At 36.7% G+C, this 25599-nt stretch overlaps 1 protein-coding gene across 2 annotated transcripts; it reads left to right on the forward strand.

Annotated features, from left to right (window-relative positions):
* On the forward strand, nucleotides 1–25425 carry LOC129261900 (A disintegrin and metalloproteinase with thrombospondin motifs 7-like). 2 transcript variants are annotated; one of them, XM_064099679.1, is made up of 22 exons: nucleotides 1–360; nucleotides 1352–1680; nucleotides 2469–2634; nucleotides 5079–5257; nucleotides 5794–5877; nucleotides 6386–6510; nucleotides 7209–7364; nucleotides 8218–8355; nucleotides 9997–10141; nucleotides 11178–11273; nucleotides 11654–11799; nucleotides 12832–12895; nucleotides 13718–13823; nucleotides 14515–14642; nucleotides 15512–15632; nucleotides 17392–17633; nucleotides 18005–18149; nucleotides 19769–19892; nucleotides 20695–20923; nucleotides 22046–22624; nucleotides 23274–23415; nucleotides 24276–25425. In XM_064099679.1, the coding sequence occupies exons 1-22, from the start codon at nucleotides 189–191 to the stop codon at nucleotides 24386–24388; spliced, it is 3729 nt and encodes a 1242-aa protein (XP_063955749.1). In that variant the 5' UTR covers nucleotides 1–188; the 3' UTR covers nucleotides 24389–25425. The 2 variants fall into 2 exon arrangements, with proteins under 2 accessions (XP_063955749.1, XP_063955748.1); XM_064099678.1 differs by having other exon boundaries at nucleotides 29–360; nucleotides 17389–17633.
* The last annotated feature ends 174 nt before the right edge of the window (nucleotides 25426–25599 follow it).

The following is a 25599-nucleotide window of genomic DNA, read 5'->3' on the forward strand; positions in this document are numbered from 1 at the left end:
ACATATTTCAATAAACAATCTAGTTGACACCCGTGACCCGGTGCGTCGACGACAGCGGACGAACGGACGTACTGCCGAAGTGAGACCAAGTTCATTGCGACTAGCTCCTTCAATTCTCGAGGATCAAATTCACCGCATTGAATAGATGATAGAAACAGACATAAGCACATCTGAATACTTTACTCAGGATGCGGGATACCATATCATCACACCTCTTTCTCAGCATGGGATTACCTCACACATCAACCCAGATCCACTTCTCGACAATTTACCGACGCCTGGCAATGTTGACGCTGAAATTCCTTCTCATTCTGTTTTACATCCAGATTTCTCACGCTCTGACTGAACATCAACAAGGTGGTAAGGACGAAAACAAAAGTTTTACAACTTCGAAATGGCATCTTCTTCGGGATAAGCTTATGCTTGTTAGTCATAAGTTTCTGTCACTTTCTCAATCGTTACTGATAAATTTACCGCGTTAATGATATTTAGATTTCGCACGTTTTATATAAATGTACGTACTTGTACTTTTTTTACATTGTATATTTGCACATTTTTAAAAAAGCCAAGTCCAGTGGCGAGATCAGTGTATACCACCAGTGATATGGGATCGAAAAATACTACCTATTTTCGATTTCACGATCAATACTTCTGTCTCTCCTTTTTATGATTTTGTTTCCTCTCCTTTCCTTTATATTCCTTTATTTCTTCCGTGTGTCCACCTTTCATTTTGTATCACTTTATTGAAATATTCATAAAGGATCAGATGACATGAAATATAACATTTACATTTAATTCCTTGGAAAATTATAGGGGTCGCCCCCCCCCCCTTGCACCCTGTACAGCCGCCCCTTCGAATGTCTATGGGGAATAGGCCTATTACAGGTTCTAAATTCACCAGATATTTTCTTCCTCCTTTTTTTTACATCAAGAATAAATCGATATTCATATATCGCCATGACCGATACGTACCTTGGACGAGCAACATATTTTATGTTGAATATTTTGATGACACCTTTCAATTTCTTCTCTTGTGGATAAACACAATACGGGCTCCCACCCCCCCCCCCCCCACCGTCTCACACACATTCACACCCTCACTCACCCAATACACACACGCAAACACGCGCACTCTCAAACACAAAACCCACACACGCACGCAACCCTTAACCCTCATGCATCCCCTGATGCATTCCAATCTACTCTAATACACTCTTTCTTCTCTGTCCACCCCACACACCCTCACACACATGCACGAACAACACAAATCATGCATGTGTTATTAAAGCATGTACAAACGCCTCCATTGGTCCATTCAAAATAAAGAATTTGATATATATGTTTTTCATAGACAAACATCCGTCCGATTTTGAAATCGTGCACCCGCGCGTTGTCCACGACTTCGACAGCCGTCATCGTCGATCACCATCTTCATCGACATCGCATCATCACAAAAACCTTCAATATCAATTCGCAACGAAGGGGGCCGAGTTCCATTTGATACTGACTCTGAACGAAGGTCTCATTTCGCCCGATTTTGTCCTTGAGCGGCGGTCGTCGTCGAACGTGTCTCGATCACGGTTTCAATCAGCGTATCAACGCCATCGCCATTGCTCTTATCACGGTGTGGTTCGTGGACATGAGAAGTCTCAGGTCGCTGTCAACGTATGTCGAGGATTGGTGAGTCATTTTCTCTTTCTATTGTGATATCATGGACACGCGAATGCCTCAGTCATATTGGCGATACTGACACTAGACCTGTGGCAGCTATTACATTATTTCAATTGTCATATCATTGGTCGGCTGGGAGTCTGTGTGGCGGTGTGATTGAGGAATCTGCTAATAGATTTAAAGGGGAAAATCACAACGACCACAACCCGATATTTTATTTCAATCATCGATACCCAAAGCCAATTCTGTCAATCAATGTGCTATCATTTCTGAGCCCCGTCTTACAAAATACAAAGGAGTGAAAATTGATCCTAACAATCACAGCTGTAGAAATATTTTAAGACTAACAAATATAAAATGCAAACGTCTGTTTACTAGATCATCTTCCAAAAATGAAGTTATGATTATAAACTCGCGCATGCTTCATTGTCTAGACAACTCAGTGTGGACTTTGATAGATTTCATGGGGACAGGTGGTAGACCCCCAGCCCTTCCATCCGGAAAGAATTTTGATGATATATTTCTCATAAAAAAAATGACCTTCTTGACGAGATTTTTCAGGTACGCTAGTTAGGAGTCTTAGGGTGTTTCAAGATTTTTCAATTTGATAATTTACAATTGATATATCAATTGCATCCATAACACTTTTATTTTTCCTTCTTGATGCAAGAAGCTAGCAAACAATTGCGAATTTACAATTTATTGACGTAACTGACTGATTTTGTGAGAAGAATTTGATGACTTACAATTGATTTCAAGTTCCTTTTATCTCCTTTTGTCATATGTACATGAAAAAGAGAGGGCTGATTTCGCTTGGAGGGGACAATGATTTCTTCATCGAACCGGTCAACGCATTGGTGTATAATGAGGTGGTTGATGATGGCTCACATATCATCTACAAGCCTTCCCTAAACAGAGGAAAGACCGATCAAATTTCTAATGGTTCCTTCTGTTCTCACACTGGTAAGTTTAGCCAATGTTCAATATCGATCACGCTGACAACACAACGATCATAATAGGATATTAAAGCCTTCTATCATGTTTGAAAGACATTTTCGGGGAAAGCTCCGTCAAAATAATGTGACAAATTACATAAGATTTTCAATTGGCAGTTATTACAATGAAGTATAGAAATATTTGTTACCAAATCAAAATTTAAAGTATGAATGTTGTTGTTTTAATATGTTATTGCGATATATACCATAGATCTCCGATGATTTACGGCAGGCTTGTGCGTGAGGGCTTTCGTCCTCAACGTTTTAAGTTGCAATGTTTCAGGTATTTCAATGACATGCAATTCAACCAGTATACCACCGATAGGTCTGTCTCTGCCAAAGCACGGAAGCCCCTCTCTCCTTGGCCTGGTTCGAGAATCATGATATATCTCCATGCAATTACAGTATACAATAACAGAGTTACTGATTTTCTTCTCCGAGCAAGGCTGTTTGACCTCGATTGAGACGCGTGGACATTCCTCGCTTACGTAATAAAGTAATCTGTCAGCGGCCATTTGTCGCATGTGACCTTGAATGACCCCTTCCACCTGTCAACCGTGACATAACGTCCTTGTCCTCGATAAGGTCGCGAAGTGTTTTGTTTTGATGCACGAGTCTAGTCACACAGACACCGATTGGAGAAAATCGGATAGACTATGCATCGCTATGTTTTTGAGTCGGATTTGACAATTTTTCACTGTCGTCTAGATAGGGGTGCCGGGAGCAGCCCCGTCAGCAAATGACAAAAAAGGGGGAAGAAAGGGCGGGGGTAGCGTGAAATGTGATATTTTCTAAATATACTAATCAAGATATTTAACAAAATTCAATTGTCGTTTTTAAAAGTCAAACATTATCCCTAACGCGCGATTTTTCAAATTTTATTTATTTGTTATTCTATTTTATTTGTTTTTGTTCAGATGTTTTGTTTTGCCCCATACGCCTCGCTCTGCCCCCTTAAATGCTGTTGCTTCATCGCGTCACTCTATATAGTCTAACATACACTGCAGGGGCCGCGGAACGGTTTTCAAAGTGGGGGGGGGGCTGAGCCAAAAGTGGGGGGGGCTGACCATGCTAAAAATCACAATCATATGGTAATTTTTACATTTTTGTACACGGTTTTGGAAAAAAGAGCCCCCCCCCCCCGGTTCCGCGGCCCCTGCACTGGTATCACACTCTTGATTTGTCAAAAACTAAATCTTTTTCTCTGCTAAGGCCCGTGCTAAGGTTAAATAAATAGTAAAGTTGCAAATTACTTCTACGTTGTATACTCAATTGACACCAACGCTATATACGTCCATGCAGTTCTCACTGCGTCAAAAAAATTGCCATGACGCACTACAGCGCATTGAGAGCGGAGTGAGAACGACGTGGCATATAATCTGCATGATCTTCGGAGACCCATTTTCCGCTACGTGGGCTTTGAACAGGCATTAATGAATCTATTTAAAAATGTGTTCACCATGTAAACTTTGGCAATGTTTGGTGTCCCCAAAATCAGCTTCATAGGTAACACTGACTTTTGAGTGTAGAATCCATATTACCCTTCCAAAGCGAGAGATTTGAGTTTTTCGATTGCCTTAACATAGTTGTAAATATTCTTAAAGAATAATAAGCAAAAATTTAGAAAATTATGGAAATATGGTTATTATTATTTGCAGATGATTTTAGTGTCCCCCCAAATGTTATGTTTACGTTGTGACAAAACAATGCTTCCATTTTCTTATCTTATCATATGTTATTTGCTAAAAAATTGACTTAATTTATGTCTTATTTTTGGTTTATAAACATGCATTATTAAAAAGTGACTACCTTAAAGCACACTTTAAAAAATGGAAAATAAATAATTGGTGTCCACACTTACACGTAAACATTGAGATATCATTTTCCAGCATTCCATTAAAAAAATTATTTTGTTTATTAGCTGAATGGCTTACTGACTTGCATTATGACCACTCTTTCTGAAATAAACATACAAAATGCACTTGTTCTGGAGTGCTCAATTGTAAATTTTACATTTTGGTATATCCCCCTAGAGAAATACAATTTTGCAAGGCAAGTATGGTGATTGTTTTTTCTGTTCTGATTATAGTTATGTCTTATTTGGTTTATTCCTATTATTTTGATTTTAGGGCCAAAATAAGCGTGTCACAAAGTGGATCCCTTATTTTAAATACCCATGTAAATGTATACATTAGTATATGCCGGCGTATATCGGCTTATCAGCTTTTCTGCCCCCCCCAAAAAAAAAAAGGGAGCAGCAAGATACAACAATGATAGAGTACAATAAGTAATACATACCCCAGCACAAAGAAAGATAAACCCTTAAAATATTAATCAACAGATAATACTTCAATGGTTTTCATACCCAGTGGTGCCCATTATTTTTCATTACTTTATTTCATTTGATATTAGGGAAGCTGTCTCTTGATGAGCCTGCTTCGAGTACATGGCGTAATCGTGTACGAGATCGTGTACGGAAGTCGGTTAGCATGGAACGAACTGTGGAAGCCTTGGTTGTCGTCGACCAATCCATGGTTGACTACCACAAAGACGAGGATATCGAGACGTACGTCCTCACCATCATGAATCTTGTGGGTATCAAACTAATCTGAAGACTTCTTAATTGGTGTATGTCTCAGAAAATGAAGCAAATCCAACGTTCATTTCCTTCGATCAGTGACAAAAAATCATGTCATAAAATTACATCTCATGCATTCGAAATTTCGAATGGTATCTTAGTGGTGCTTGTCGTTGGGCCATGCATATATCTGCATTTCTATGGCACATTGATGCATTGGAAAATGAAAGTAACATAAGCATATAGTCATCTCAGCACTTGTTTCTGTCTAACGATTTTTGTTTGGTTTCATAGTGGCTAATTTGATAACTCGCTTTTAAAAAAATTATGAAAGCTGTGTTACCTTTTTTATTGATGCACACACAGTCTAAGAAATGGGTTGATAGAAAGTGATTCCAATAACATTCGCAAGGAAAATGACTTGTAGTGAAAGAAAGAAAATGAAAATCCATTTGAAAATTATAAGTAATAAGTTGATAAATCAAATTGACTTTATATTTGGCAAAAGGTTAATTTGTTTGTTCTTTTTTCTCGATTTTTCATGCACAGGTGGCGAAATTTTACCGTGACCCAAGCATTGGGAACTTGGTGAACATCGCCCTCGTGCGGCTTATCCTACTGGAAGATGAACAGGTTACTGAAAATAAAAACTTATGATTTTGTTTTCCCTGAGGGGGGATATATAAATTTTGAGAGATAGAAGGATGCAAAGTCAGATGAGATAGAGAGGTATGGAGATAGATAGGTATAGATAGGTTAATAAATAGATAGATAGATACATAGATAGATAGATAGATACATAGATTTATAGATACATAGATAGATAGATAGATAGATAGATAGATAGATAGATAGATAGATAGATAGATAGATAGATAGATAGATAGATAGATAAATAAATAAAATTTTCATCTGTTTCTCAATTTTATCTCCTCTGAAAACTGGCCACCTTTATGATTTTCTCTTTGAAGAATATTGAAATTCAGAACCTATACTGATTGTATTTACTTTAGGAATTGAATAAAGTTGATCTTTATAATGTATTTTCCCATCATTAATTAGTCCCTATGTCAACCGGACCCAGAGTTTTCTTAGTATAACCATGAGAATGACAATGCACTGGGCCATGTTTGTTTGATAGGACGACCTAGAGATATCTACCGACGCAGACATCACATTGAACAGCTTCTGCGCATGGCAAGACACTTTAAACTCGGAAAGGAGTGAACATCAAAATCACCATGACAACGCAATACTTCTTACCAGGTAACCATAATCTATATAATACTTGATTTTAAAAAGCATCAATGATTAACATCATTCAATTAAAACTTAGAATACCCATGAAAATTTATAGACTGTATCCCAATTATCAATTTCGTCTATTGACTATAGGCCCATATGTGAATGACATTTTTAACCTTGGTAATAATGCATGATAAAGACAGCCTTTCTATTTCACCATCGAGCTACAGAACTAGTACGCCTATTCCTAGGCGCTGAAAAAGAAGTTAAAAGAATAAAGAAATAGAATGGAATACCAAATTTATCTGTACATTTGTGGTGTAACCATTTTATAGCTCCATGGTGTAACGATAATTTTCATTTTTACTCGTTTTGTAAACCTAGTTCTTGCCATGGTTTTACTCCAGGTTATCATGATCGTTGAGAGACACACAAACATTTCCCATTTGAAATATTTTATTCCTTATTCATTTTCGAATATAGTTGCAAAGTAGGGTCTGCATCCATGCTTTATTTCCATAATCCAAGCGTCTATTTTCTTACGTAGGGCTATGGAAAAGGTTAATGAAAAAATAATAATTTACATCATGTTATGCTGGGCCCTCGAGAAGAAAAGTTTTTGAATTGGCTTCCCTGGGCAAATAGGAACTATGATCATTATGTATATTGTTTATGTGATTTACTGGTATTTTTGTTTGTTTGTTTGTTTTTGTCCAAAGGAAGAACCTGTGTCGTGGTCCTGATAACAGCAATGCCTGTATTACGGTAGGATTGGCACATGTATCGGGAATGTGTAACGAGAAAAAAAGTTGTAGCATCAATGAAGATACTGGCCTTGTTGTTGGATTCACCGTGGCGCACGAAATGGGACACAAGTGAGAATGAATATCATTACTTTAAAAAAATTATAGTTACGAAAATCTTCACTTTATGAAGAATGAATTTAAAGTGAATTTGGAGCGAGAAACTTGAAGATTCTATGTACAATAATAATATGCAACCTCTATCATTTTCTTATTACTGCCCGTTCACTTTGTCGTTGCCATCGTGTTCTCTTAATTGGAACTATCATTATCACTCAGATATTTAGTCCAGAAACTAGTGACACAAAGTATGTGATGGATTGCAGATACGAAGGGACATTGCTGATTGGCTACTGGTCAGAGTTTTAAACAAAATGGTCTTGATTATCCATTGATATTTATCGATTAATCGCAAATAAATGTGTTACGAAGTTCATGGGTTATTTTGAGGAAGCGACAAAGACCGCTTTTCTTTAAAAAAACATAAAAATGCCATGGCAATGAAATTTGTAAAACCATTTTACATCACATGGTTATCAGGGACGTGTTTCATGAAAGGACTTGTCAGACATTTTATCCGACAGTTACCATCGTAACAGTGCTTGTCAGCCAATCAACATTCTGGAAAATTGTCAGATCCGACAACTTGTCGAACAGAAAGGTTGATGAAACGCTCCCCTGATTACTGAAATCGATAGGTCTTTTATTTACATATACATGTACCTGGATGGTGTTTCATAGAACTTTTCGTAAAGCTGCGCATGCACGGCTGGAACATATTATTCTTAGCTTAATGTAGCGCAATAAAGGGTCACCCGTCTTGCGTGAAATCATGTTTTAATGACAGCTTTGTGAAACGGGTCCAGAACAGTAAAAAAAATAAAATAAGAATCATAAAAAAATATTGTTATTTCCGTTCATATAGTCTTGGCATGCTTCACGATGGAGAAGAAAACATATGCGACTCGAGTGGCCCATATGTGATGGCTCCACGGGTTCCCACTGGTCTCACACCAACATCATGGTCATTCTGTAGCAGAGAATACATCACTCGCTTCCTTGAGTAGGTATACAATCTGTTGTATGCATGACCCGGCCCTTAAAGGGGAATTAAACCTTTGGAACAAGTAGGGTTGTGTTGAAACAGAAAAATCAAAGAATAAGAACAAAGAAAGTTTGAGAAAAATCGGACAAATAATGAGAAAGTTATGAGCATTTGAATATTGCAATCACTAATGCCATGGAGATCCTCCTATTGGCAATGCGACAAGGATGTGTGATGTCACATGTGAACAACATTCCCTTTGATGGACTATAAAATACCCCCTAAATGTCTCTTTTTGCTTTTTTTATGGTGATACAAACTCTTTATCCATGATGTATTCTTTGAAAATCTGTATTACTTGCCCTCCTATAGAAAGATCACATGATCTACGGATAGATGTGATAAAAGAGGCAGTTTAAGTGAAATATATACTAAAGTAATGGGGAGAGTTGTTCACAAGTGACATCACACGTCTTTGTCGCATTGCCAATGTGAGGATCTCCATAGCATTGGTGATCGCAATATTCAAATTCTCATAACTTTCTCATTATTTGTCCGATTTTTCTCAAACTTTCATTGATCTGTTTCTTTGATATTTCTGTTTTCACACAAGCTATCTTACCCTCACAGATCCCACCGCTGCCATAAGAATCATCCTTCATGCACACTTTGGTCGAGATTATCAACGAACAATGATCTTAATCATTTTCAAACTATGAAGACGTCAAATCATGGCATACTGATACACTAGAACACTCATTTTATCTTTATTATGATGAAATATTTAATCTACTCTGACGCAGTTACGTAATGAGCCAAACATTTTGAGGGGTCACAACACTGTGTCTGTGACAAAATTTCTTGAAAGTCCCAAATGAGTGATGCAAGCACAATTATACTTCGACCTTTTTGTAACAAAAATCTAATTTTGTGATTGATTCTAACATAATATTCAGAAATAAACACCTCACATATCCCATTTTCATTTCTTTTTTTTTTCTCCTTCGTTTCTTTCTTTCCCTCGGACCTTGAACTTTTTTTGGGAGGGAACATGGCCATAAGCCCCCCCCCCCCCTCCTGTACGCCAGTGCTCTGAAGAGTATCCCCAAATGTACCTGTTTGATACAGACTTAGCGATTAATATGATAACTTGACCACCACTTGCGCCAATTACCATGGTAGCAGGGCTCGGCCGCCGATCAAAATCAAGATAGTAAAGTTATCTTGATCATGAATCTTTATAAAAACATACCCCAGGGTGGCAACGGTATGATGATAATGGATTTCTGGTTCAATACCCATCATATGTAATCAAATTTTGCATCATACTAATACTTTCAAAGGATCTTACATCGATTTCAAGGGTAAACTCTACCAAGGGAAGTAGGATAGATACTTATGGTGGCAGCGGTGGGATCTACTAGAGAGTTCCGGTTTGAACGCCAAGTCCATTCGAATATTAAGACCAATTAGTAAAATTGAACAGCCATTGACAAAATCATGTATATCTTCAACCTGGAACATGCATAACTGCGGTAGAATTGGTCGGTGATTACGAATCATTAGTTTGAATATGGATAACCTTTGTTCTGAATTATAAAATGAATCCTATTGTCTGATAAGGTACTTTACTATCAATCCTGTTTACTATGTTTACAGTAGTGGACGTGGGAGCTGTCTTGAGGATATGCCATCTTCCACACCATACAACTATCCTAAGGTTCTACCAGGTGTCATGTATACAGCTGATCACCAATGTCGACTTCAATACGGACCAAATGCTACTGTCAGCCCCATGTTTGAAGTAAAAAAAAATATTTATGTATCTGAAATATTGTATTAAATGAGGATAGTGTGTTTTATCTATCATCTACCTGCAATTTATATGACTTTGCTACGTTAAGTTATTTAAATGTCCTAATGTAAACATTTCTGTACTCTTGAAATGGGCCAAAAACCAACCCTGGGCAACATAGTGTCCACACAACTATTGGGTTAAATCTGTCCACATTGGGTAATAAAAATAATACCGGTAATTGGGTAATAAATTTGCTCGATTGAGTAATGATTGCCAAGATATTTATACATATATATATATATATACATATACATATATATATATATATACATAATATATAAATATATATATTACATATTTTACCCAACATAGTGGACACTATGTGTACATGCTACATTACCATTATACCGACAGATCCAATCAATTGTAATTTATTTTATTGTGTTTCTTTACCTTCCAGAGCCATGGTGGATGAACATAAGGCTCAATTCCATTAAATTCATTTATTTTTAAATATTCCCATATAAATTGGACGATAACACAATCATGTAAGTTTCGGGTTGTTTTACAGACGCAAAGTGGGGCAAAGATTGATCTGTCATTATTATTTACTGTATTTTATGTAGGCTCAATTTAACACATTTTTTTAAAAATAAGTATCTTTAATGTATATTTGAAAATGTAGGTTGTAAAATAGATACGACAAACACTGGTTTAAAACGTATCGTTATTGTAAACTTACAGAAACTTAAAAGGTTTAATTACCTTGCAAATCTATTCCAAATCATTGCTAAACATTGGAAAACATCATCTTTTAATTTGGTACCTGGATGCTACTTGCCATCAAAGCTACATTAGCTTATGTTACTTCTATCACAACGATGAAGGAAATTTCTTTTTTTTTTCTTTTCTTGTGCTCTCTTCATTCCCTTGTTTAATCTTTCTGCCCCCTTTCAAACCTTTAATTCCATTTTCCATGCTTTCTGTTTTTTTCTGCGAATTCTTCTTATACTCTGGCCTCAACTCATGTTACCATTTCCAGTCTGATCTGTGTAGCACTCTCTGGTGTGTCGTTGGGACTATGAGAAAATCACGGATGATTCCTGCTCAACAGGGTACTCGCTGTGGAAAGGACAAGGTTTGAGAAGTTTCATTTCATTTTTTTAAAGAAACCATGAACCTCTTTTTCCTTTGTAGTTTGTAAAGGTTTCTATCTCATAGAGTAAGAAGATTCCAGTATGAACTGTTGCTAATGTCCTCAAGGATTTAATAATGTAAGAGCTCTCAGATTTTATAAGTTGAGTGGCAAAACCAAGATCTTAAGGCCGATGCGTTCAGACCTCCGAGGCCAGGACCAAGAACCCGAGTCTAAGAACAATGTCTCCTAATTTACCAGCGTTAACTTGCAAGATCACAGTACTGCAATGAACATGAAAATATCCCATTGACATCAAGGATGATTTTCTTCGACAGCATTTTCTCAAACATGATATGAATGTATCATTTCCATTGCTACAGTGGTGTATATCTGGAGAGTGTATCGACATCGACGAACATCCCGTGGTCATCGATGGCGGATGGGGTCCGTGGAGTGAATATTCCGAGTGCTCCCTGACATGTGGACGGGCCGTCAAATCTAAGGAGAGACATTGTAATAATCCAAGGTAACCTTTGTTGATTTGTCCCAGTCACACCAACGATACCAGATGGAGACCAATAAAAGCTATTACGTTAAATTAAATGTCAAACCATTAGTCGATATGAAGAAGGTTCCTTGGGTATGACTGTGGCATTAGGGTGAATTTTATTTATCAATCTTTTTTTTTTAGGGTATAATTTCGAATTATGTTTATGCAGCATTCTTATGAGGAGGGCAGGACAGGGCAGGAGGGGCTTAAAGGCATATTTGAGATTATTTCCCTTGAAATTAAATGTATAATTTGTATGAAATAAAATTGCCTCAAAGATTTTTTTCTAATTCTTCCGAAGTTTCTAGTCCCCGTGTTCTTTTTGTGGTGATAGTTTATTAATAATTCTTAGTTAACTATTTCTATATCGTTGGCAATGACATTCATTCTTGCTAATTACATAATGTACGCAACGACTGATTTTTTTAATTTTTTTTTTGGGGGGGGGTGAATGGAAGTAAAAATAAAAAGTCTTGAATAGGATCTTAAAAATAGTCAGGCTATGAAAAATTACTTACATTTATACACTCTAAAAAAGTTTACTTAATATTTGGTAAAATGGGAACATGCATGTTTGTTGGGTAAAAAGATACCAAATATTTTGTAAATTTTACGCAATGTTGCGTTGAAATTTACCCTTCAACCATGCCTTGTGTCAAATAATGGGGGAAAAAATTATCAAGCGAACATGCATGTTCCCTTTCTACCCAATATTGGGTAAATTTTTACTCTCTGTTTTTAGAGTGTATGACACTGTCTGTAATTAATAAAATCAAGTGTGAATATGTGTGTAATACATGAAGTTTGTGTGCGGGGAGAGGGGTGGATGGGTGGCTTTGTGGCGTATTTATTTGTCTATGGTTGGTGGGTATGTGTGCGCCGGTCATGCCGGTGAGTGTGTGTGGGTGCGTATGGGTGATAATGAGTGTGTGTGTGTGGGTGTGTGTAAAGGGAAGGGTATTATCGAATCTAGGAGTAAATGATTTTAAAATATTTGTTTTCCTTCAGCCCATCACACGGGGGAAGATACTGCGTTGGCGAGAGAAAGAAGTATACCATGTGTAAACTTCAGGTATATTTGATATTACATCCCCTACCAATTGTCTATAAAAGAACATTTATCTTCTTTCTCCACTTTGTTCACTTTTTCGTAATGTCGCATGCTGCATGAGGAAGAGAACGCAATAAAGAATATCCTTTGGTGTATGCCGACTGTGTCTGATCTAAATACCGACACTTTTGGAATGATCGGCTTTATCATATTAGCATGATTCTATGGATTGTCTCTTAGAAATGTTGGGCAACATACTTTCCACATAACAATTGGTTAAAACTTTATCCAATTCTGGGTAGTTTTAAACCAATAATGTGTGCTCTTTTGGTAAAAACTACACAGTATTGGTTGAGAATGACCCAGAGTTGGATAATTTTGTTAACCATTTGTTGTGTGGACAGTATGTTGCCCAACATTTAAAGAGTGTAGCCAATCAACTATACCCCCACCATTAACCAACCATTAACCCTACCACTTTCATCACAATAACCACTAACATTTGCCTTTAGCATTATTACCTCTACCACCAAGATTAAGCCTCCCATTACAACCATTACTATTACCAATTACAATTGGACCAGTAATTGGCATTCACAGGAAAAAATCACTATGAAATAAGCCATATAAAGAAAACGTTTCGTTTACTCCTATATACCATTAGCATTAAAACTTCATCAATGCAACTACCTTTCATGCAAGTGTGTAAGATTTTCAACCACACCTTTTTTTTTTATTATAATAGATACTGAGTTTATTTAACATTATATTTCGATTTTGCAAGGGATATATGGAGGGGGTCGTTCCTTGTAAATAAGTCTTTCATTTATTTTCTTTTACTAGGATTGTGATCCCCAATCGGTGAGTGTCCGTGCAGTCCAATGCAGCTCATACGACTCGATACAGACGAATGGAACCCAACTAACATGGATCCCCGTAGAGTTGGAAGGTGTGTGGTTATGATTCTGATTCGTTCATTCATTCAGAGTTTGATCCTAGCTTATTAGCAGGATAGATAGATGATTTATTTGATAAAAGTCATACATCATGGCGGCCAAGCCGAATTGTGATGTATTTACCTATAAATTGAAGTGAATCAATACATTAAAATGAAATACATAGTATTGAAATGAATAATAGTTATTGAGCGCAAATATATTGTATTGATAGGGAAAGTTTGAGCCATGCGGTCCATGCTTACAGCTGTAGAAGAAACCAACAGTATACTGGTCAACTGGTACAGACGATTAATGCTGAGAGATTTTATGACATTAAAAAATTGTAATTCTCCTAACCATAACCCTTCATCGCAGGGACATATTTAAAATCAGAACTTATAATCCTCGAAAGGGAACTTTGTCTCTGCATTACCGAATAAAACAGGCCCTACTGTTACTAAATAATGTCATTTTCTGAAAATGATTGGTTACTCTTTGCATCGATAGTGACAATTAATACATTGGAAAAACACAGAAATAACCCTGGAGAAGGTTTAATGGATATTAAAAACTATAGGCCTACTTTTGCCCCTTCCGATCTTTTATTACTTATTCATCTTGGTGGTTATTTGCAATCAGTTTTTAAAGACTTCAAGTGATAAAACCTGAATTTCTCTCATCGTTTCTGATTTCCCTTCGTAGAAAAACCCTGTGCATTATTTTGCCGACGTCGTGATGAAGCAGTGGTCAATAAGAAATCCGATCAGGTGGCCAATGGAACCCCGTGTACTCGATTCTCACGTGATATATGCATTGACGGGATATGCCAGGTATGAGTTCTTGTATCAGTACACTCTGACTGATATCCCAATGGTTATTAATTAAATCAGATTTGCAACACGTTTCTTTATTTCATATAAAGTATTGGTACGAGAGGAGTAGCGGAAGAGAGAACGCTTCCGAATTCAGTGCTAATTAAAGGTCGGACATATATTTTAATATGAAACCATTGAAATGATTTTAGTCGTGCATGTATCTATTTTTGTCACTCACGCATTTCATTATAAACCAATACTAGGCAAGAGTCATTTAAGTGTAGAATAATTTAAGAATGATTTTTTGTCATCTAGATGTTTATACTAATTTTTATATCCGCATAAAAGTAACTGTGGTACAAAATATGGCCACATAGAGCGTCTGCATTGCTTGAGCGCCTATATGGCGTCTCGGCTACAGCCGGGGTGATAGTTGTGATACCAAATGTCAAGCGCAGTAGACTATATTCATATAGTAGCTGCGCTGTATAAATGGTTCATATTATTATTATTGTAAAGCTCAAACATACTCGGTACATTTGTGGCCTGACAAGGACAGTTTCCATTTAGGCCTACACAAACTAATAGGCCTATACAAGCTAGGCGGCCAATATTTTCAAGCTTTATATTTGTACAACAGACAGTGACAGAAATGAAGTTTATTTGCATTTGCCACTCTCCACCCGGGTGTAGTTAATGGGAACCCGGGTAAGTAATTCCTCGAATACTCTAGCGATCAATAAAGGTAGCCATGCTAAAGCATCAGTGAGTAATAGTATGCAGCGCTTATAGAAACATTCTCTCAAGCTCTATATAAACAATGCATAATTATTGTTGGTATTAATGACGTTGAATTTGAAAATACTTGTTTGATTTTTCTCTAGATGGTAGGTTGTGATAATGTTGTAAGTTCTGGAGCAGTTGAGGATAGGTGTGGTGTTTGCCATGGTGATGGTTCATCGTGTTTGACTATTAAGGATACTTTCAACACAAAGTATGGACGAGGTATGTACAGATCAAAATAAATGAATTGTTTTAATAGAATATCATGATGCGTTCTTCTGTTATGATGTGTATTTTTATATGAAACTTCCGTCATTGGTCAATTGGTTGCTTTTATGTGGTGTAGGCGCCTTAAGGAGGTCGTTTAGTTGGGAACGTTTTTGGTCGCCACTTTAAAAGCCCAATGAAACGGTAACAAAAGTTAGAAATTACTTAAAGGTCAAGTCCACCCAAGATAAATATTGATTTGAATAAATAGAGAAAAATAAAACTAACATAACACTGAAATTTTTATCAAAATCGGATGTAAAATAAAGTTATGACATTTTAAAGTTTCGCGTATTTTTCACAAAACAGTGATATGCACAACTCAGTGATGACATGCAAATGAAACAGTCGATGATGTCCCTCACTCATTATTTCTTTTGTTTTTTGTTGTTTGAGTTATACAGTATATCATTTTTTTTTACAGATTTGACAATAAAGACCAACTTGACCGAACCATATCTGCGTATAGTATTTAAAAAAAAATGCTATTTCCACATGTTCAGGGAGGAATTAATCATTGTGTCACTTGGCAATGAGGCGAAAATCTGAATATTTCATATAATAAAATACAAACGAAATAGTGAGTGGATGACGTCATCAGTTTCCTCATTAGCATACCGACTAGGATGTGCATATAACTGTTATGCGAAATTAAGCGAAACTTTGAAATGTCTTAGCTTTCTTATTTTACATCAGATTTTGATGAAATTTTCAACCGAAGATGCACATTTCGATTTGGTGACCAATAATTACGAATTGTTCGAAGATGTCTTGTCCTTGTTTTGATTATCGACACAGTCGCGATCCATTCATGTTTTTATAAAGGCTAGGCTAGACGATCAGAGTTACGATTGATCAAATCAACATTAAGTATATGAAATCCGTCCATGTCATAATTTTTTTCTTCAGGAAATTTGCACAATGTCCTTTGTAAACAAAAAGAAGCACACTGAATTTTTAAGAAAAATATGTATCCATAAATATACATCATATCTAGAAAATATTCTAAACATAAATTTATTTTAGATGTTGACGTTGCTGGCTTTCCATAGTTGTGGTTGATTGGATCAATCGTAACTCTTCGTAAAACGAGGCCCATGTGTCACTATCATGGTGATATAGCTGGGGTTTGTTCTCCAGAAGCCCCTCCAGAAGCGTTCGGTTCTTATTTTGGATGTTATCCAACAATATTTTTGTTGCAATTCAGTTTCTTTTGATGCGATTTAAAATGACTTAGAAATGTTTGCGTTTTATATTCAAGTCTTTCGTAAATATCTTCTGTCATGACGTATATGGCAAGCCGTTTGTGTAAAAACTAGATAAACTCGCCCTGGTTTTCCTATTAGTTGTTTTACGTCACTTCGCAGTGCACGCTTTGTGTCCTTACTTTTGGGGTTCAGAAATAAACTGCAGAGAAAAGTAAATGTACGATTGAGGCCCATACGAAACGTACTCTGGTAATTTTGCGATTATGGCAACTACCATGGTAACAAGATTCAGCATCAGGCACATATAGTAACAATAATTGCAAAGGTAACATGTACAAGTCACGAAGTTCTTACAGGGGCCCGTTTCAACTAAGCGCTCGGGCTCAGCAGCCAATCACAATCAAACTTATCACGGTAGATCGGTAAAGTTACCATATAGTTGTAACTATTTATGAAACGGGGCCCAGATCAGATTCTGATCAAGTTGATTGTGGTTGTTCCAGAAGGTTACGTAGAGATCACCACCATCCCTGCTGGTGCCAGGAACATCGTGATAGAGGAACTGGTACCTTCGAACAACTACTTGGCCATCAGCAATGACTTGGGCCATGACCTACTGAACATGGATTGGGTTATTGAGTGGAGCGGGGAATATCGGGCCGCAGGGACCATCATCAGCTACCAGAGGATAGACAATAAAGAACAGGTGGAGATCTTAGGACCCCTCAGCGAACCAATACACATCTATGTAAGTAATGGCTTTGTAGGAATTTTCTTCCAAGGGATATTGTTTCTAGAATTCCTATAGATTTTAACTCTGTAAAAGGACTTTACTGCCTCCTATTCCTGAAAACTAACTTCGTAAAGATTGGTCTAGATCTGACTATGAATAATCCATAATAATAATCGTACTACGTAAGGAAAACAAACAACGATGTGAAGTATAAACTTTTCTTTAAAGAAATACATGCATAGACCTATGTAGGCCTATAAAAAAAACTACCAATGAACGCAGGAGACTGCCATCGTGAGCGGTAATTAGGCTTGAATTTAATTGGGGCCTCATAAATCATATATGTTTAGAATGTAAATATAACATTATCTTCTGTCACATTGCAGCTTATATTCGGACGACGGGTCCAGAACCCTGGCATAGCTTACCAGTATACCATGGCGAGGGACGTGAACCAGACTGCTGTTTTGCCGCAGTATTTCTCTTGGGTCTATTCCGATTGGTCCCCGTGTTCTGCGTCCTGCGGCATCGGTAAGGCACCTCTAGACCTCACACTCTTTATTTCATCAAGAAGGGAAAACAATACCAGTTCGACCAACCCTTTCCAAGGATATATACCTGACTGACTATAAATGACAAAAGTATTAAGATATTCGCCATATTACTCTGATTTTAGGAAGGGCAGTCACTGAACTTCCTTTGTCACTCTTCTTTTGGAACTAATTGGTGAAAGAATCTCGGCTATTTTTTTTAAGGTGATAAAAGAGATCTCGTCACGAAATGTTTCCATACATGTTTATTCATTTCCCAAGTTAGCCGTTCAACATACCCTTTGATGGTCAGATATGAAATCTCAGATGTGTTTGCTATATATCTACAGGTAGTAAACATTTAAGTTCCCCCAATTTAATCCAATCTATGTTTTATATGAATTTGTGTTTATCGATATCTTGCGTGTCTATGGGAAAAGATTTACCGGTATGATACCTAAAGATTTGTGATAAGCATGTAATATAAATTGTGTAAGTGGAAAGGACAGAGTAGTCATACCATGACTACCACACATTAGGAGAACTGTGATCGAAACGAGTCCTAATACCTTGATTACAGGCTCATTGATATTCTACAGATAATGGCCTGTATTCTGAAGGAGACTCTGTGCTAACACTATGGGAAGCCAAAAATTTCAAAATTGTGTTTACATTGTATGTTTCTTATGTTTACAGTGCTCTTTCCTAAGTCTTTGATGGTGAAGACAACATTCTTTATTTATCCTTCCTAAACAGTTAAGAATGATTTGAGAGAAAAATGAGCTGATACATTGAAATTCTACTGTGAGAGATCTATGCCACTATTGGCTATCCATAGTTAAATTACAACTTTGACAAGTGTTTAAAGTAAGCCCGACCAAAGTGTTATCAAAGATCCGCCTAAGTTGTTTTTTTGTATTCAGTATGCTTCCTATCAAGAGGAGGAATAAATATGCCTTTGTGCGTCCGTCCATCCCGTTTTCATTCTTGCCATCTCTAAGGAACCGTTCTATGGATCAACTTGGTCCAAGTATGCATAAAGATTAGTTTATAATTCTTACAATATCTTACTCTGTAAAGCGCATAGAAAGAAGTTTCATCTATTGTATGCTTTATAAGGTTGTTTTTATTGTTATTATTAATATAAAAAGGCCCAAGTCGTCCAAAATAGCCTTGCTATGTTTACATGGCGAGATAATCTTGCCAGGTCGACTTATAAAGAGTTGTATGTCGACTTGGTGTGATACATCAACTGGCCATGTCAACTTCTAAAAATGTTTAATGTCATTGATGGCGAGATAAGTCGCCTTAATATCAGTTGTATTTCAACATGGCTAGATACTTTAGTGGACGTATGACATATCTCGCTATACCAATGAATTTATTTTCATAGGTCAGTACATTCATGAAGATGAATGCACCAATATTTTGCTGTGGAAATTTTTAAAGATAGCGTGTTTGTACCAAGGTGTAATTTAAAGCCTGCTATGTCAGGATTTACTCCACAATTTTTGTTTCAATGATCATTTGACAGAATATCTTCTCACCATTCTAATATAGTTTAGTATCGTTGTAGTGCATTGTTCATATATTTTCCATTGATTTTCTGTGAACTACCAGGCTATCAGCGTTCGAGCGTTGTCTGCAAGGAATTGATTGCGGGTATGGTCGATGACCGATACTGTGAAGGTATGAAACCTGATGATATGCAACAGACGTGTAACGAACAACAATGTCCTGCAACGTAAGTCTATTTTCATTCAAAAAATATATAGATCCATATAAAGGACAGTTCTGTGCTTGGATCCAGTTGGATGAAATTATTATTCAATAGGGTTTTTAAATATTTTTCCACAGAATATTTTTATGTGCATTTTACATTCCTTCTTGTAAACGTCAATATATTATTTTCAAGGTGTGCTCTGTTTTAAATAGAATCAGAACTTTGTAATATTAGTTTATTAATGAAAAGATAAGTTTAGAGGTCACTATGTTAGGAAATTATTGATTCTAGGGTGTTTCATAAACTGTGCATAAAGATTTTTTGAACAGAGCTTAGAATAAATAGAATATTGCAAGTCAAGTGAATTCCTCTAAACACTTCATAATATAGTCGTTCATAAAGTTATGCGACAACTTTTTCAAGGGACATCCCTTTACGGCTCATAATTCATCGACGTGCAATGTAGTCGAATAGGAGTAAGGAAACGTCATGATTTTATTAATCAAAATAATTCATCAAAATTATAAAAAAATATTTTTATATCACAACACAAATGATAAACTTAATTCCATATTCATTTCATAATTTGGCAGTTTGGTAAAACCAGACTGTACTTTTTTGTTTTGATAACTATTTGAGCATTGTCGGCTTTCTTGCTGGAAACTGACCGAAAATATGGCTATAATCATGATAATATAGTCTTGATCCGTTGGTCTGTGGATTTGGGATTCCTCTCTGTAATTTTAGCTGATTTTAAATTATTTTTTAATGAGTTATGATTGAACACAATGGAAGTGTGAATGGGTGCCCTTTATGACTGCAGATGGTGGGAAGGGCCTTGGCAACACTGCACAGGAATGTGCGGGGAGGACGGACAAAAGCAGAGAAGTGTCTTCTGCATACGAGGCGCCCTCAACGGTGAACAGACTGTCCTTGATGACAACGATTGTCTCAGTCAGGGCCAAGAGAAACCCGCCACAGAGGCCTCGTGTCAGGTTGACCATCTACTTTGTGAGTCCAATGACAACTGGAAAACAGGCGAATGGTCTCAGGTGAGTCAAACGAATGTGATATTTTGTTCTCTGTGAGGAACTGTTTTTTTTTTACATTATGGAGGAGGGGGGGTCAGTGGTGTAATGAGTCTTTGGGGGCAGTCATGGCATAGAGGACAACATTAATAAACAGCTGCAAGCGAAGGAAGCAAGTGGGCAAAACGTTTTACTTTTAATACAAAAATCTAATTTGTGACAGATATTGAGATAATTATTTCTAAAAATGTCACATTTCACCTTTATTCCTTTCCTTTTCTTTCTTTTCTCCTTTCTTTATCGTGAAACTTTAGGGGTTATGGCCCCAAGCCCAACATAATGTACTGAGTTTTGGGGTATGTGTTAGTTATATTCGTACAAAAAGACTAAGTACCTCCATGGACCTAATAGGTCCATGGTACCTCGTACATGAACTAGAGCTGAAGCTTTTTAGAAAATTGTACTAGAAATGAACCATTTTGAGGGCTGTAGTACCTCCTTATCATCATAATCACACTTGTCATGATTTATCATGAATGCTATAATTTTCAACCGTATTATTGGGGGATGATAACACAGACCATACCCACCTGAAATATTGGGGGATATACCCCCACCACCACCCCCCCCCCCAGTCTTCTGTGCAAACCCTTAAGGGTTTGAATGTGCAGCCTATACTCATGCCTTGTGTACTGAAGGCCCTCTCGAAACAGCAAGTTTTGTATGTGCTAGTCTTTGCGTGGAGACACATTTATTGATCAAAGTTTCAATTAGGGGATTGTACTGGCAGACTACACCCCTCCCCCATGGCAGTGGAATATATCAATTAACCAATCTCAACACTAGAAGTACATAACTAGGAAAATCAATCCTTGGTTGTTTTAACTGAGACTTTCAAATATTAAGTAGGCCTATTAAGACATAAAATGGATTAGACACATTCAGACCGAAAAACCACGACTTCTTTAGATTAGTATGTTTTTATTATTGATATTTTGATGAGCTTTGACTGTATTGAGCGGAAATAAATATGTGCATAAAAAATATGATGACTCCTTTCTATGACTTGGTGTATTTATAAAATGATTTGATTATCTATTACTATTTTTCTCCCGTTATTCTGGTATATCGACCCACCACCTCCAGTGTTCCGTATCTTGTGGTGAAGGGTGGCATACTCGGTCAGTGATCTGCATGAACATCAACCGTCCTTGTGATGATACAGGAAAGCCCAATGACCGGAGACCTTGCTTATTGGACCAATGCCCTAGAGGGCAGTACTTCTACAACCCCGATCCACAGGCTCCTGAAAACCTTTCTTACGCAGACGAATCTTTGCTAGACCTATCCTCAGCAAGCATATACCCCAGCAGCGACTACGCGGTGAATTTTGGCGAGTGGGAGAAGAAGAAGATTGCCAGCAAGAAATATGAATCAGCAACCAATACCACAAATCTACATCCGTCTCTGCCACCTAAAGAAGTGCCTTCAAGGACAATCTTTGAACTGAATATTACTACCCATGATGTTGATGTCCAAGATCAAGATCAGACAGGTTCGAAGATGGATCAACGTCCAGTTATGCCAGATAATCCGTATATAAACTTTGTTTTATTTCCATCTGCCTTGAACGATAAGCGTCCTGCGAATCAAGATGCCACTCCTGGTCTCCATCATCGTTCTCAAGAACCTTTGATTGAATGGTCAAAACAACCTTGGCAGCCAGTAGGTCATAACTCTTTTATTGAAAAACTGAGAACTATATGGGTGTGATATTAACTATATACCAATAAAAAAGGTGTCTAAGAGTCATTGTGTTAACGTATGAACGCAATATCAAAACAGATTTTGAAATATGAAAGGGAACAGTACCTGAAATAAATCCGTTGGTTTTACCGACATGCTAACAACCTGTATGCTTACATAGAATATTTGAAAATCATGTAGGTCTCGGTTGCGGTTGTCGATTTTCTCGATACCGAAGATACTTTCATTATAAAACAATTATTAAATTTATTTACCCAGGGCAGCCATTTAAACTGCTAGCTGTTTTTTCAGCGTGTCCTAATACCCTTCTCCATTCTAGTAAACTCAGCGCCTGGTCTTACCAGGCGCTGAGGCGCTACCAGCCTTCTGCCTTCTTGGCAGAAGGTCCATTTTATAAATCATTTGAATTACACTGCTACCATCAAATCCGGGCATCGAACCCACGACGTCCCGCTCTAACCACTGAGCCATGATTGTACCACAACATAACGGATATTAAAAGTAGAGACTAACATCTGAAAGTGCCCTAATAAAGTAATTCTTGCATTCTTAGGACCGCCCTTGATGTGCTCTTATTACCGATTCTCACTTATATTTCGTTCCACAGTGTTCTATGACATGTGGCGATGGTATTCAACAACGAATAGTAGATTGTATCGATATAAATACTGGTGAAAGGACTTCGGGATGCTCCCAAGAAGACCAACCAATTTCATTGCAATCTTGTAACCTTGGAAGCTGTTCTCAAGGTATGAATGATACTATTAAATGATGATTACATTTAAACTTAACTGCTTTGAATTTCAATAATAACCTTGATAAAGCAAATTGCATGAGAAAATTGAAGCATTCTTCGAATCAATTATTCAATAAAAAATATGATCAGATACGAAACGAAGTCATATTGGTTAAAGGACAAGTCCACCCCAACAAAAAGTTGATTTGAATAAAAAGAGAAAAATCCAAAAAGCATAACACTGAAAATGTCATCAAAATCGGATGTAAAATAAGAAAGTTATGACATTTTAAAGTTTCGCTTAATTTCACAAAACAGTTCTATTCACATCCTGGTCGGTATGCAAATGAGGAGACTGATGACGTCATCCACTCACTATTTATTTTGTATTTTAATATAATTTATGAAATATGAAATATTCTAATTTTCTCCTCATTGTCAAGTGAAACATTGATTAATTCCTCCCTGAACATGTGTAGATAGCATTGTTTTATACTATATGGTTCAGTCAAGTTGGTCCTTATTGTCAAATCTGTAAAAAATTAAAAATAGTATAATTCAAACTATAAAAAACAAAATAAATAGTGAGTGATGGACATCATCGACTGACTCACTAATCGTGCATATCACAGTTTTGTGAAAAATAAGCAAAACTTTAAAATTCCATAACTTTCTTATTTTGCAACCGATTTTGATGAAATTTTCAGTGTTATACTTGTTTGATTTTTCTCTATTTATTCAAATCAAAATTTTTCTGGGGTGGACTTGACCTTTAAACATCGATCTTGGTGACCTTTTTTTCGATGATGTGAAATAGGGGCCTTCATGTAATTCTCTTAATTTATAGGGTTATTGTGTATTTTACTTTGTCAGTTTGCAGGAATACTCTAAGCACCACCATGTGCATGGTAATTGTCCAATCAGGAAGCTGCTCTCAAGCGCACTTTCGTGAAAGATGCTGCAGGACATGCTCAGAATTCAGATAGCGAGTTCTTTGCGCAACGTGGTCAGGAGAACTTTGGACAGTACTGTATTCTATTATTTCTCTGCAATGTTTTTATCAAGCAACAAGCCAATCACGTGAAAATCGCCTCGGTGTCTTCATTGGTAATTCAGATGACATATATATGATGGACATCGATTTTTTGACATCTGTATTCTGTAATATTTGTAATGTTTGTATTATGTAATATTCAAAGCAGCCTACAGATTGTTCAGGAAAGAAAATGATCAGGCGATCGATCGCCAAACAAAATGCATCTTGATGTCCAAGAATATTTTCGACACTGTGATTAATGGTTTGATATTCAACTCTTTTCCTGTTTCAAGTCTTTAAAAGATTGTAATTGTATTTGAGAGTATTTTTTAAAGTATTGTGAAGAATGACTGTGTATATACTACGTTGATGGTGTTAGACGCGTTAGGGTTTAGTGTTAGAGCGGGTGAGTGTTAGTACGCGCACGCGAACATTCATGTGCGAGTGCGCTTGTGGGGTTTGTACCATAGGTTTGTACGTGTGTATTTTTTTAAGCAAAGTTCCTCTTGAACCCTTCCAAATAGTAATGCATAATGCGTTGTACCCTTGAGCAAAAGAAAAAAATGTTGAATGTAGTCTCATGTTCCTTCAGTATAGAGCTGGTCACAAGCGAATCAACTCTTGCCGTAACGTATATGCAGCGATGGTATCTAAAAAAATCTCTGCTACCCCTACATTTCCTAAAATTCATGTACAATATATTCCATATATCGCACAAAAGCAAGCTTTTACAAGGATATCGCAACATCGTGAATTTGAAATTCCCGTTAACTGGGGGGCATCCATCTTGTTAACTATATGTGCCTTTATCATGCAGTTGATCGTTGTTTTCAATACATTAAAGTCATTGAAGGTCAATTCCACCCCAAAAATGTTAATTTGAATATATATATTTGTAATACACTTCTACACTAGAAATCGGACGCATCGAGAATGAATCAACAGTGGTACAGGATATATTATATATATATAAACTATAACACACACAAAATAAAAATAAAACAAAACAAAAAAGTAAAAGGTGAAGGAGCTGATTCAAAACGCATCTGCATAAGTTTTCACATGACGATAATTATTATCTTTTATAATCTTTGATTTATCATTATTGTTTTCAGTATCATTATGGTTACTATTATTATTATTATTATTATTATTATTATT

This window comes from Lytechinus pictus, chromosome 5 (genome assembly GCF_037042905.1).
Source record: "Lytechinus pictus isolate F3 Inbred chromosome 5, Lp3.0, whole genome shotgun sequence".
In the NCBI taxonomy this organism is placed as follows: Eukaryota; Metazoa; Echinodermata; class Echinoidea; order Temnopleuroida; family Toxopneustidae; genus Lytechinus; species Lytechinus pictus.